The sequence below is a fragment of the Clupea harengus genome, chromosome 21, assembly GCF_900700415.2.
Source record: "Clupea harengus chromosome 21, Ch_v2.0.2, whole genome shotgun sequence".
NCBI lineage: Eukaryota > Metazoa > Chordata > Actinopteri > Clupeiformes > Clupeidae > Clupea > Clupea harengus.
Genome location: NC_045172.1, coordinates 6,840,322 through 6,853,414, shown reverse-complemented (window position 1 = coordinate 6,853,414; position 13,093 = coordinate 6,840,322). Strand labels below are relative to the sequence as shown.

The following is a 13,093-nucleotide window of genomic DNA, read 5'->3' as shown; positions in this document are numbered from 1 at the left end:
TTCTTGTTGGTTTTTTTTCTTGCTGTCAAACCCCAACAATTTTTACAGGTTCTTTTTGTCTTCCCTTGAATATATGTTTTCTGTGTGTGTGTGTGTAGGATGAGGCAGGAGACAGTGCTCCAGAATCAAACATCTCCAATCCCATGTATGACTGTATGGCTGGACTGGGAGCCCTGTCTGGACTGGCAGTAAGTTCTCCTTTTGTCAGGATCCCGCTCTGTCCATTTTGTGTTTGTCTATTTTGTCATGTGCTTCTTGTGTGTGTTCTATGCCATGTGTTTCCCCGTGTTTGTTTATTATTCCCATGTGCTCCTGTCATTCTGAGCTCCGCCCCCACCTGCCTTCCACCATATCCTGGTTTTGTCCATCACCTACCACACCTGCCTCGTTAATCACCTGGTTTGTTTCCCTGATTGCTTTCTCATGTGTCTCCCTCAGTTATTTAAGTTCAGTCTGTCCTGTGTCCTCTGTCGGTTCGTAAGCGTAATGTTAGTCTTCAGTCCCAGCCTGCTTTTGGAATTCTGTGTTTTTGCCCTGATCTTCTGTGTTTTTTTGAGAATAAACCCTAAGTTTGTCTACATCTGGTCTGCGATTGGGTCCTTTTCCAGCTGAAGCGTAACACCTTTGCCTCCTGTTCACTTCCACTTCAACTGATGTGTAGGCAAAGACCTGAAAACTGGAGCCTTCCCTAACACATACAATAGGTGTCTCTTTGTTACAGGACGAAGATAAAGATTAGGCTTTTTTTTGGCTTTGGCTTGGGCTTTTGGCCCAAATTCAAAGGGGCAAGTGGTGGACTTTTTTGGCCACAAAGGACATTGGGTCCCTCAGAGTGGCAGTGTGCTCTTCGTGCCTAGAGATGTAGGTGGGCAAAGGATCTGGTCATTTTTCTCATAATTTTCCTGATGGACCATAAGAGACTCATCTAAGTAGACTGTCACCTTTTTACCAAAGCTTGTTCAAAGCCTGGGGACTCTTTACACATCATTGGTCAGAGCCAGCAACCTCTCTCTGCTGGTTACTGGAGGAGCCTACCATCTTTAGGGCTCGCTTTGATGTGTGTGGGGAGGACTGACAAATCCCAGGACTGACAAATCTACTTTTGACTGGTAATAGCCTACATTTACAGCAGATTGTTGAAAGGACGAGGTGATTTACAAAATACTGCGGCACTTGCCTCTTTCTTGGGAATAAGATCCTTGAGGTTTAGCAGTAGGCTCCTCGACAAAATAAGTTGGCTCTTGACCGCAGAAGAGAAATTCCTCCTAGAGGGTTACTGTACAGGTATCATACTTGTACCCGTTCCCAGACATTGACATTATGGATGGTTTCCAAGAGGCCTCTTACACGCATGAACAATTAAGTTTGTATTCAGATAATGGAAAGGCACTTTACAAAAGTTATAGTAAAGCTAATAAACAAACAAAAAGACAGAACTGACACAGTTTGGAGAAAAAAAGTTTCTGTTACATGTTTTTGTAAAATTCAAAAAAAAATTCTCTCTCCACAATTTCTCTCTTCCTTTCTTCTTCCACCTGCCTCTCTTTCTCCTTTTCAAATTCTATGAGAAACTCTTTCAGTCTGTTTCTCAGTCTGTTTTCCTCTCTCTTTCTCTCTCTCTGGACCATTTTTTGTTTCTTTACTTCTTCCACTATTCTCTCTTTCTCTTTCTCCAGCACCGTGGCCATTTCCCTTAGCCGTGTTCTGTCTTCCTCCAGCTTTACTGTCCTTTTCCTTTCTTCCATCAGTTTCTCTTTCTCTTCAGTCAGTCTATCCTCCTCTTTCTTTTTTCTCTTCTTTTCTTCTTCAATGAGTTTATCTTTCTCTTGCCTAAGTGTTGTGGCCAACTCTCTCAGTCTGTTTTCTTCTCTCAGTCTCACACTCAGCAGCTTCTCCATTTTCCTTTGTTCTTCCATCAGTCTCTGTGTCTCCTTCTCAAGTACTTTGGCCAGCCCTTCCAGTCTGTGATCCTTTCTCTTTCTCTCCATCTCTATCCTTTCTCTTTTCGTTTCTTCTTTAAGTTCCACCAGTCTATCTTTCTCTTTTACGACCTGTACGGTGACCTCTCGCAGTCTTTCTTCCTCTCGCTGCCTCATATTCAACAGCTCTTTTTTCCTCCTGGCTTCTTCAATCAGTGTGTCTTTCTCTCTGCCAACCTCGGCCTGCAGCTCTCTTAGTCTCATTTCTTCTCTTAGTCTTTCTGTGTCTGTCATCGTTTTCTCCTTTTTCCAAAGCTCTTCCTCTTGTCTTTGATGGTCCATTTCTATCTCCCTTTCCAACTTTTCTCTCAGTGGCCTTTTCTCGTTCTCTGTCTGTCTCTCCTCCTCTTCTCTTTCTTTATCCTTCTGCACAGAGAACTGACCATTATTACATAAACTAATTATCAATGAGCTTTGCATTTCTTGGCCATGGTTGTGGCTAATTATTTAGCAATGCCCAAACAAAATGTATACTATTATTATATTATTATTTCTCATTCTCAGTATTATTATTATTGTTATTATTATTATTATTGTTAGTAGAAGTATTAATAGTAGTAGTAGTACCCGTAGTAGTATTAGTAGTATACAACAAATAAACAAGCAAATAAATGAATTTTTTTAGGAATATGGTAGAACTTTAGATTTTACCTGCAGACCCTCGGCCATAACCTTCCCGATAGGTTTTGCCACGGTAGTCAGCTTGAGGAAAGCGTTATCGATTTTGGCATGGAACTCCAACTCCATGCATCGAAGCTTTGTGTCCAGCTTCTGTCGAAGGTCCTCCATGCTGTCTGTTAAGAGCACCTCTGCTCCCTGTAAACTGGAGCCCAGGTTTCTCTCCCGGCCGTCTTCGCTAAGACGCAAAGTCATCTGGGGAAAGAGAGAGTGGTTATTAGGCTAACATATGTTCGTTGGTGTCTATTCATGAGTTAATGGGTTAATGGCATGTGACACAGGTCTGTATGTGTGTGTGTGTGCATATATTATTATTACAATTTTTTCAAGAATCTTTTAGATTGTATTAATCATATGAATGTGTGTGCTATAGAATTTTGTCAATTAAATATTGTATGGCTTAGTAGCAATATAGGTTTTTTTTTTTTTTTTAATTTTAACCTGAGATCATGATATGGAAATTTAACTTAAGTAAGGTATTTCATTTGAATTAAAAACATTAATTAAATTAACAATTAATAAAGATAGCTTACCATTAGTTTGCATCCAGCATGTCTGGATGGTTGGCTGAAGTGTTTTAGAATGTTGAGATTCTAAGTTGCCCAGCTACAGTGAAATCAGCAGGCTTGGAACGGTGACATCATATCATGACATCATAATACACACTTTTCATACATTATCAGTACATACTCTTTCAATGCTTCATGTGTTTTATAATAATGATAATATTATTAATAATAACAACTATATAAATAACTTTGTTATACAGTATATGCTAACTTCACCTAACCAAGTCATATGTGAAAGAGGTTACACGCAGGCTTCTGTAAGGTCATTGTTAGGTGAAAATTCACACTCAAGTTATCTCAGGACTCCGCAGTGGTAGATCAGTATATTTATTCAATAACAATTGCAATCGGGCTCACTCACAGCACAGGGATGAAAGTGAAGCAATTTCACTCACATTGCACAAGGTTTATATACTTAAGGTGTATCTAATTCTGACGCCATAATGTTTAACATGTCAGTCAAGATAGCCACTCTTGACTAAAAGTCCCCGACTGAGCTTCCTGTCTTCCAAGGATGTCAGTTTTCCTTGGAAGATGCCCTTCCTTTCACCTCTGAGCTCACCCAAACATACACAAGAGATTCCTTCACTTACGCATGTAGATCTTGCACATGCAGACTAAGTGGCACCAGTATCTAATAATCAAAGTTACACACACACACAGGAACACAGAAAAGCCATGTTCCTGCTTACCTAAGCACATGATTCATACAAAGTAATGATTAATACAAGGCACTTGATTAATATATTCTTAGGTCATTAAAAGTGTTTGGAAATGATCTCCATCAGTCATTCCGTAACGGACTGGGCATAGTAGAGGAATCTGGGGCTAAATTCCTTTATTCTGCTGCATTTGTTAGATTTAAGTCGCTTCCTGCACTCGCTATTTTACTGATACAAAGCTTTGCACCAGAGTCTTTCATTTGGGTCAAAACAATCACTTGTAGTCATAAATTGAAGGGAAATCTTTTCTGGCTGTGAGGCAGCTCTTGTGTCAGTTTCATACAGCATATGTCACAAAAAGGTTTTTAAGTGGATTACAATGAAATGTATTAAGGAGGGTTACAGCCTCTTAACTTGGATGATGCCCTGAAAATAGCCTGACCCATTTTATCCTGAAAAGCTTTTCTAAAAAATCCTTGCTAACCTAACCTAAGACATCCTTTAAAGAAAAAGCCCCAAAACAGTTTGAGTTATATATCATTTATGTAATTTGCTATCAGTCGTGTCTAATATCCGGGTTCACCAAAACCAAATGTGTCTCTGTTCACTTTTCTCTCCCAGCAAATCCTGAACTACTCTGAGAACTCAGCTGCCGGGAAAGAGTATGTGAAACGCCTCAGCAACCTGACTGTCCAATCCACTCTGTTTGTGGCAGACAACAACGGGCTGAATGAGAATCAGGTGAGACATTCATCACACACACACACACACACACACACACACACACACACACACACACACACACACACACACACACACACTCACAAATGTATGTCTGCACAGCAGCCTCTTATTTAATACTTCTAGTGCTTCTCCCTAGGCAGCAATGCTTACAGTAATACAACAAGTTCATCACTTCTGTGAATATATATATATATATCATCTCCAAACTCCGCCCCACTTTAACCCAATCAGATGCAGAGAAGCTTGTCCACGCCTTTATCTCCTCAAGACTGGACTATTGTAATTCGCTTTTCTATGGGATCACTGGCAGGAACATCCAGAAGCTGCAATACATTGAAAACAGCGCTGCCAGGATCTTGATGAAGGTCCTGAAATACGAGCACATAACACCAATATTACACTCACTACACTGGCTCCCTGTCTCTTTCCGGATTGACTACAAAGTCCTTATACTCACCCATACATGCATAAATGGGCATGCACCTCCCTACCTGCAAGAATGAATTACTCCCCAAACCTCCACCCGCACCCTCAGGTCTTCAAACAGCTCGCTCCTCCGCGTCCCCAAAACCAAGCTCCCCACCGCGACCTGGCCTATTGCTCGGCAGCACCACGCTTATGGAACAGCCTTCCTGACCACCTAAGGGCAACGCAGACGCTGGACTAAAAACATTTTTATTCAGGAAGGCATTTCTGGCCTTGTGTTAAATCACTGCCACTAAGTTTTCTATTATGCTTATGTTAACTCATTTTTATTTTATTGTATTATTATAGTTAGTTTCTAATATGTTGGCACTCTGAGATTCTTCTGAATGAAGAGTGCGTTACAAATAAAATGAATTATTATTATTATTATTATAATATGTTTGTGTCTTTTAATATGTAATTTGCTTCCTCTCATAGCTGTTGTATATCTTGTTGGTGTGCTCTGTGAAGTTTGACCCAGAGTTTACGATGAGAGATAAACAAGTCTTTTCTTGGCTTGATTATTAGTTATTAGCTTGATTAGTTATTACAGTGCAGTTTAATGGCACTTTGCTGTGGGTAAAATTAAGAACAGATGATGAGTATTCGGAGCATTGACTGCTGACAGGGGTTTTCAAATTGATTGACCCTTTGATAAAGCCATTTGTTCTACCAAACTTTTGGCTATTTAGGTGATCTTAGCAACATATTTTATAGGTCACACAATATTAAGCTATTTAATATGCTATTTATTTATAAATATTTCCCTCCAAACATTTTTGGTCGTTGATATTTTCAGGGCTAACGTAAACCCTGGTTTGATCTGAATGTCTCTCTCTCTCTCTTTCTCTCTCATATTTATGTATAATTCTATTGTATATTTCTTGTCTTCTCCTGCAACGCTGTAGACCTCCTCTCAGGACATAAGTGATCATTTCATGATCAAGTCTGACATCCTTTTATATAATTTCTACACACACAAGAGCAAGCAATTCCAGTTCCAATGTGCTTTTCTCTTTTTTATTAATTTTTTTGTGTTTGTATGACACAATTTCCATTGCCGTGTGTCATGCTCGTTTTTTGTTTGATTTTTTTGTTCTTGTTGTTTTTTTTCTTGCTGTCAAAACCCAACAATTTTTACAGGTTCTTTTTGTCCTCTCTTGAATATATATATTTTTTTGTGTGTGCTTGTGTGTGTGTGTGTGTGTGTGTGTGTGTGTGCGTGTCCGCATGCCTGTGGAGGAGGATGATGAGGCAGGAGACAGTGCTCCAGAATCAAACATCTCCAATCCCATGTATGACAGTGTGTCTGACCCCACTGCTGGACTGGGAGCCCTGTCTGGACTGGCAGTAAGTTCTCCTTTGCCTCCTGTTCACTTCCACTTCAACTGAAATGTGTACGCAAAGACCAGAATATGCCATGATATGGAAAACATATGAAAAAGGAGTATTTTATTTGTTTTGTTAATATATGGTTAAAAAGCTGTTCTAAAATGGAGTTGTAACAATTATTTGCAACTGCAAATGGATGAATGTCACAAAATGTTGAGAAGAGAAATTGCTGTAGTATAAGCCTTATAAAAAAACAATAGCTTGTCTTTGTTGTACGTGTGTGTGTGTGTGTGTGTGTGTGTGTGTGTGTGTGTGCGTGTGCGTGTCCGCATGCCTGTGGAGGAGGATGATGAGGCAGGAGACAGTGCTCCAGAATCAAACATCTCCAATCCCATGTATGACAGTGTGTCTGACCCCACTGCTGGACTGGGAGCCCTGTCTGGACTGGCAGTAAGTTCTCCTTTGCCTCCTGTTCACTTCCACTTCAACTGAAATGTGTACGCAAAGACCAGAATATGCCATGATATGGAAAACATATGAAAAAGGAGTATTTTATTTGTTTTGTTAATATATGGTTAAAAAGCTGTTCTAAAATGGAGTTGTAACAATTATTTGCAACTGCAAATGGATGAATGTCACAAAATGTTGAGAAGAGAAATTGCTGTAGTATAAGCCTTATAAAAAAACAATAGCTTGTCTTTGTTGTACGTGTGTGTGTGTGTGTGTGTGTGTGTGTGTGTGTGTGTGTGTGTGTGTGTGTGTGTGTGTGTGTGTGTGTGTGTGTGTGTGTGTGTGTGTGTGTGTGTGTGTGTGTGTGTGTGTGTTTGAGAGAGCGTGAGTGTGTGTGCTTTTCCTCAAAAGTGCTATTACGGAGCCTGTTCAAATGTGAATTATTCTGAGTTGCCCAAAAGGGTCACTCGTCATGAAAATGTAGACAGATGGATATCTTATACATTGTTCTTGTATATTGTTTGAAATCTGTTCAAAATGTTCTTCACATCTCATCAGTTAACTTTCTCTCAAGAACGTATGCCCTGTTATCCTTTTTGAAGAATTAAAAACAATTGTGATTTGAGTAACGTAAAGTCTTTATTTAACACTGTCTTTAGCGAGCGTCAACCACATCTTCGACCAGGTCTATCGGTGTCTTACATTCTTGGGTGTGCAGCCCTGGCAACCCGCCATCGTTAACTCTGGCAACCCGCCATCGTTAACTCTGGCAAACAAAACATTACAATTTACCACAATAACAACAGCTGCTACCCGGTCGGAGTAATGCCAACCTGTGGTTCACGGAGTGAGACGGACTACAGATGGTTGAACTTAAGTAACCCTTTACGCACAAGACGGTAGAAATATACGCATTCACGCAAGGAATCCTGGGTAAGAAACACGCCATGGCGTTACATGTTGCTAGGAAACCGCAGTAAGTCTCCACCAAGCCCAAGTGGTTGTGACAGCTGTAAGTTTGGAAACGACTTTAAAACTGTTTTAGTAGCTTTGCAATCAAGTACTCTCTCGCAACCTGGTAGTATCAGTAGTCAGTATACACTGTTCAATTCATTGTTTGTCCGAAATCCTAGAAAAACCTATCTAACTCCAGATAACCACCTAACTCTTTATGTGTATATGTTAACGTTATGCTACCTGTAACCCTAGCTAGCGGATAGCTGGTTAAGTTAGATGGTATATGATCGATGTCGCTATGCCTTCGTGAATTAGCAATTGATCTTTGGTTTACTTTGTAATAAGCGAACTAGGATGGAATTGGCTATACGCTTGTCGTAGGCAAACTCAACTAACGTTAAGATATTGCTATAGTAGTGCACTGGGAAGATTACTCTCATGTTAGAACTCGGAGGTTCTCACTTATGACGACAAGATAATTGCTTCCCTCTTTAAGCAATCATTACCTGATGGATAACAGCCTGAATTAACCAAATCAAACACTTAATTTTACCATTATGTGTTAGCATACGGCAGGAACGAATCCCTCCTTCTCAAAAGATGTCCTGCGCAGTGCTGCTTGATGGCAACTGCAAGCCCAAGTCAATGAGCCGGGCGAGCCTCTGGACCGACGAGATCGAGAACCTGTACAGATTCCAGCAGGCAGGCTACCGAGATGAGAAGGAGTACCGGCAAGTTAAGCAGGTGGAACTGGTAAATACAACTTATGTTTTCTTTGTATTCTCTTACTGGCACTAAACATATTGTTGTGAACTGGCTCAGAACATGCGACTGACGCTGATATCTCGGGTTTCAAGATAGCTCCGTGTTCATAACCGCACGAACCAGAGAGTGTAATTTTCTTGGCGGAAGAACACATGTAGATAGAACAGGAGACGGAAAGCAGGTCTTATCTTCTGGCATGGTTAGGGCACTGGTCATTTACACTAACTAACACAGTGCACTACATAGACACAAAACAGCATAAAACACACAATCATATCAGTTACTCATGCTAACATTAGACACAAAAGGGAAGGCATACTCGCATCATTTCAGAACAACAACCACAAGAACGCACACCCAACAGTCTCATCACATGCACGCTACATAGCCCCCAACCACACACATGTCCCCGGGATGATGGAGAGACACAGTCACCCCAAGCACCACCACCAGTTTGGCAATCGGCAGGAGCTTGTGGCATGGTGGAGGGCAACAGGTTACAGTCCTGTCAGAAACAACAGTCTCTGAACCGTTAAAGCCGTATGGCGGTGTAGCGGCCCACCTGCTGACCGCGGCGGCACAGAGGACACTCAGGCAGGCAGCAGTAAATTAAAGACTCTGAGCTGGCAGCAGCAGCACAGGGAGGCTACCAGCAATGATGCAGAAGACCCCCGGGCTGTCAGTGGCCCCTCTGACTGGCAGCAACGATGCAGCGGATCCTCTTGCAGGCAGCAGTAGGGTTTGAGATTCGTTGCAGGACCTCTCTGGTCTCTGTTGTGCGACGGGTATGCTGTGCGGTGGAACCATCAGGGCTGGCCAGGAAATCTCCTTGTCTAGCGGGCTCCATCTTCCGCCAGGCCCTCCAAGCGACAGCAGGTGTGCTCAATGTACAGCCAGGATTTCTCCCTCCAGGGGGTGCTTCTCCCACTTCTTACACCAATGTAGCAAGCTGGGCCAGAAGAATGCAGACTGATGCAAAGATCTCATTCTTTTAAAGCAACATTATGTAATACTTTGACCTTAAAATAACAGCTTCAAAATCATTTTTGTGGTACACTGACTTAAAATATAGAAAATGGCGCCTGTGCCACTGCCACAGCATGCCAGGTATTGCACATGTAACTTGTGGTGGACAATGCTTTATGGCACCACCTCATGCAACAACAACTAGACCTATCTGCTAGCTATAAGAAGAAGCGAGTGCAGTATTCTCTATATGGACATCATGGCAGAGTCAATGAATAAACAGAGGAAGACGTTATCGGAGGAAGCAAAGAAGAGAAAGAGAGAGAGTAACCGAACAAGAGACTGAACTAAAGTCAGTCTGGAACTGGATTTTGCTCGTTAGTGAGAGACAGAAGGATGCAAGTCAGATGCCAAGATGGCCTTCTTTCTGTTGGACTTAATAGCTTAATAACTGCTGTAATACTAGCTGTCTTGCTATGTCTTGTGTTGCGCTTGCTTGATGTTTGGCTGTGTTAGGAAAGTTGTTGACTCGCTAGTTTTTCATCACATAAACATCCCTGCCAATGTAATTTATAAAAGAATGCGGCGTAGGCTGTAACCTTGTCGTGGTCATCCCTGTCTCACAGAGATGCGTCGTTTTTTCAGATGCTCAAAGTCATCGACCTCAGTCCCGTCTCAGGCTAACATCCAAATAAATTAGTCTTACGCCAAAAAGCCTTGGAAGTTTGCAAACTTAAAAACCTAACTCAGCTAGCTGGTAATAAATTACACTGTCCAATGTATATTATGCACAATATGTGGCTTTGTCATGTTACCAACAACATTTTATTTAATTACACATAGTCCACATTCAAACGTTTAGAAAACCATGTAAATAGGCTGAAAGTGCAAGCAGTATTTATTTTATACGTATATTTTTGTTATTCTTTTGGTTATGTTAGCGTTCATCTCTGATGTCACAATAAATAAAACTATGCACAGTAGTTGTCAGTTTCGTCAGTCAGTCATGTTTCTTTGGCTTCTGGCGGTTCCGTATCCTTCAGCTTGTCAAGTGTACCACTCCATTAGGGGGTCTCACAGCGTGATTTGTACTTACGACAGTGTTGTAAAAGTGAGCTACGCTCTGCAACTTTATGGGGAGCTCAGGCGCAAAAAATACCTATTCTCGATCATGGGGCTTTAATGTAATTCAATATACTTACTATCGAAAAGAAAAAATATGGGTTGAAGTATAAGCTCAAAAATGAAGTGTCTCCTTAGCACAGGGAATGGCTTTACAGTGACATTTTTATTTCAACTACTGAACTTTTACTGAACGATAAGTCCTGAACCATAGGTGTTCAGTAATCTAAAAAAGTACTCAAAGCATGTGGTGTAGGCTTAAGGGTTGGTCACCTGAGTAGGCTTAAGAGAAGACCTGCATGCCTGCTGTCTTAGGCTATATACCTGATGACTACATTTTGTCACTGGCTGTGTGCTGTTGACAGGTGGACCGGTGGCCAGACACCGGCTTTGTGAAGAAGCTGCAGAGGAGAGATAACACCTTCTACTATTACAACAAGAAACGAGAGTGTGAAGACAAAGAAGTGCGCAAAGTAAAGGTTTACGCATACTGAACTGCACACGAGGACTGGCAGCACTTCTGGGTTTTTGTATTTGTTTGTTTGTTTTTTTGTTCCCCATTTCTTTTTTGTGTTCTTTGTCATTCTTTTTAAATGCAGATACCAACAAAGGTGTAATAGCAGCAGCACTAACTGAATCTTAGTTCTGGATATTTCTTTTGGTCTCTGAATAAATTTGTTGCATTTCCTTAAACGTCAGTAATTTATCATATACTGTGTTTGTCTGACCAGAAAAAGCCGCCATGCTGGTAGCTTTACAACTGCTTCCACCTGCCAAGATGTGGGAGAATAAGTAAATTCTGATAACAAGCATTATTAAATGTATTAAATGTGTCATCTATTTGTACTTTTGCTGTGTCTTGAAGTATGTGGGCAAATGGTAGATGCCATGATTTATAAATACCAGTGTGATTTACAAAGGAACATGCCTCTAAGAAATTCAGCCAAATTTTCCAGCTGAAGATTGCATACTGAATATTTTCTGTGCATGGTCATTGGTAAGCCTAATTATGGTGGTCACATACTGTCCTGGAAGCTTTAATTGGGTATTATATTAGGGTGCTCCAAAGCTGATGTATTTATCTCCACTGTCTTATGATGGAGTAGCCAAATATATATATTGTAGTGTTTATTACCAAACTGATATTTCATCAATCAATCAATAGTCAATAGTTGTCGAGGGTCTCACCAAAACAAAAGATCTCAGTCATCATCTTAGCGTGGAGTTTTATTCCGTAAAACAATGTGGCCTCACCTGTATGAGGTCATACTCTTAGGCATATGCACATTTCTTGTCAAAAATAAAGATCAGAGGTTTGTGTACACTAGTTGTTTGTCTCATCAATTATTATGGATTCCTTTGATCTAAAATTGATATATATATATATATATTTGGGCACACGACTGTTTATATGCAAAGCCAATTCACAGAGGACAAAAACATGGACAATGAATTGCAGCTATACAACTTTTACTGCAACAGTGTGAGTGCTATTTACTTACAAAAAAAATGATCAAAGAATAAATTAGACCTCTTATTCTGTGATAGACAAACAGCCCCGGTTGAGATTAACAATGGTGGTTATATTTGGATTGTTTGTATGTAGTGTAGTAATTCTATGCAGTTATTAAAAACACTTCAGAAGACCCTGTAGCAGGCTGGTGTGACCAGACATCCATTCACAACACTGAGCTAAAGAACAGGGTAAGGGTTTGTTGGATGTTTTTTGGATGCAGTTGCCAATGCCACTGAAATGAGCAGTCACTGGCTGTGGCTGAAAATAATACATACTGTATGGGCTGCCAAGTGATCACCTAGACCTAGAGACTAATCATGAGACATGCGCCCAGGTCTGATCAGCCTGTGGTGGGCCTGCCTTGGCTGAGGGTGTCTTGTGATGAAAAGTCTTAACACCCAGTGACGCCAAGGTATACAACTGAAGAAACAAAAACAACCCCACTCAAGTCAATCGCAGTGCAGAAACCACCGCGATTGTAACACCCAGTCCTAGTAATCAATCTTTATACGACACCCGACCATTTGATCATCTTGACAGACATGAGATTACATTGCTAATTACATTGCGGCTCAATAGAAGAAAAAAACGTTTTGAGTCCATCTGTGTAAGAGAAGCAGTTAATCCTAATCCTAATCCTAAAATCCATAGGATAAGTAGTGGGCAGGGAGTTAGAAAGTCTCACTATACATACCAAATTTGTATTCATATGAATGCCTGATAACATAAACCCCTCAAGCTATAGCCATTCAATATGCAATGCCACTCTTTTGTCATGTTAGATATTCATTCTGAGAAAGGTATCAGTGCTTCCAGTTACAGCAGTATAACAATGCTTGGTTTCTTCATTCAAAATATGAGATAGAATCTAAGGAGCAAGCCAAGCTT

At 40.7% G+C, this 13,093-nt stretch overlaps 1 protein-coding gene across 1 annotated transcript; it reads left to right on the top strand.

Annotated features, from left to right (window-relative positions):
• The first annotated feature begins 7,782 nt into the window (after positions 1 to 7,782).
• Positions 7,783 to 12,013, top strand: meig1 (meiosis/spermiogenesis associated 1). The gene is made up of 3 exons (XM_031559028.1): positions 7,783 to 7,891; positions 8,403 to 8,589; positions 11,055 to 12,013. Exons 2-3 carry the CDS (start codon positions 8,437 to 8,439, stop codon positions 11,181 to 11,183), a joined length of 282 nt encoding a protein of 93 aa, XP_031414888.1. The 5' UTR covers positions 7,783 to 7,891; positions 8,403 to 8,436; the 3' UTR covers positions 11,184 to 12,013.
• The last annotated feature ends 1,080 nt before the right edge of the window (positions 12,014 to 13,093 follow it).

Excerpts from the sequence above, each read along its gene's own strand:
- meig1 (XM_031559028.1), top strand. The coding sequence starts at position 8,437 with ATGTCCTGCGCAGTGCTGCTTGATGGCAACTGCAAGCCCAAGTCAATG. Across the intron at positions 8,590-11,054 it reads AAGTTAAGCAGGTGGAACTG|GTGGACCGGTGGCCAGACAC; the intron begins GTAAATACAACT and ends TGCTGTTGACAG.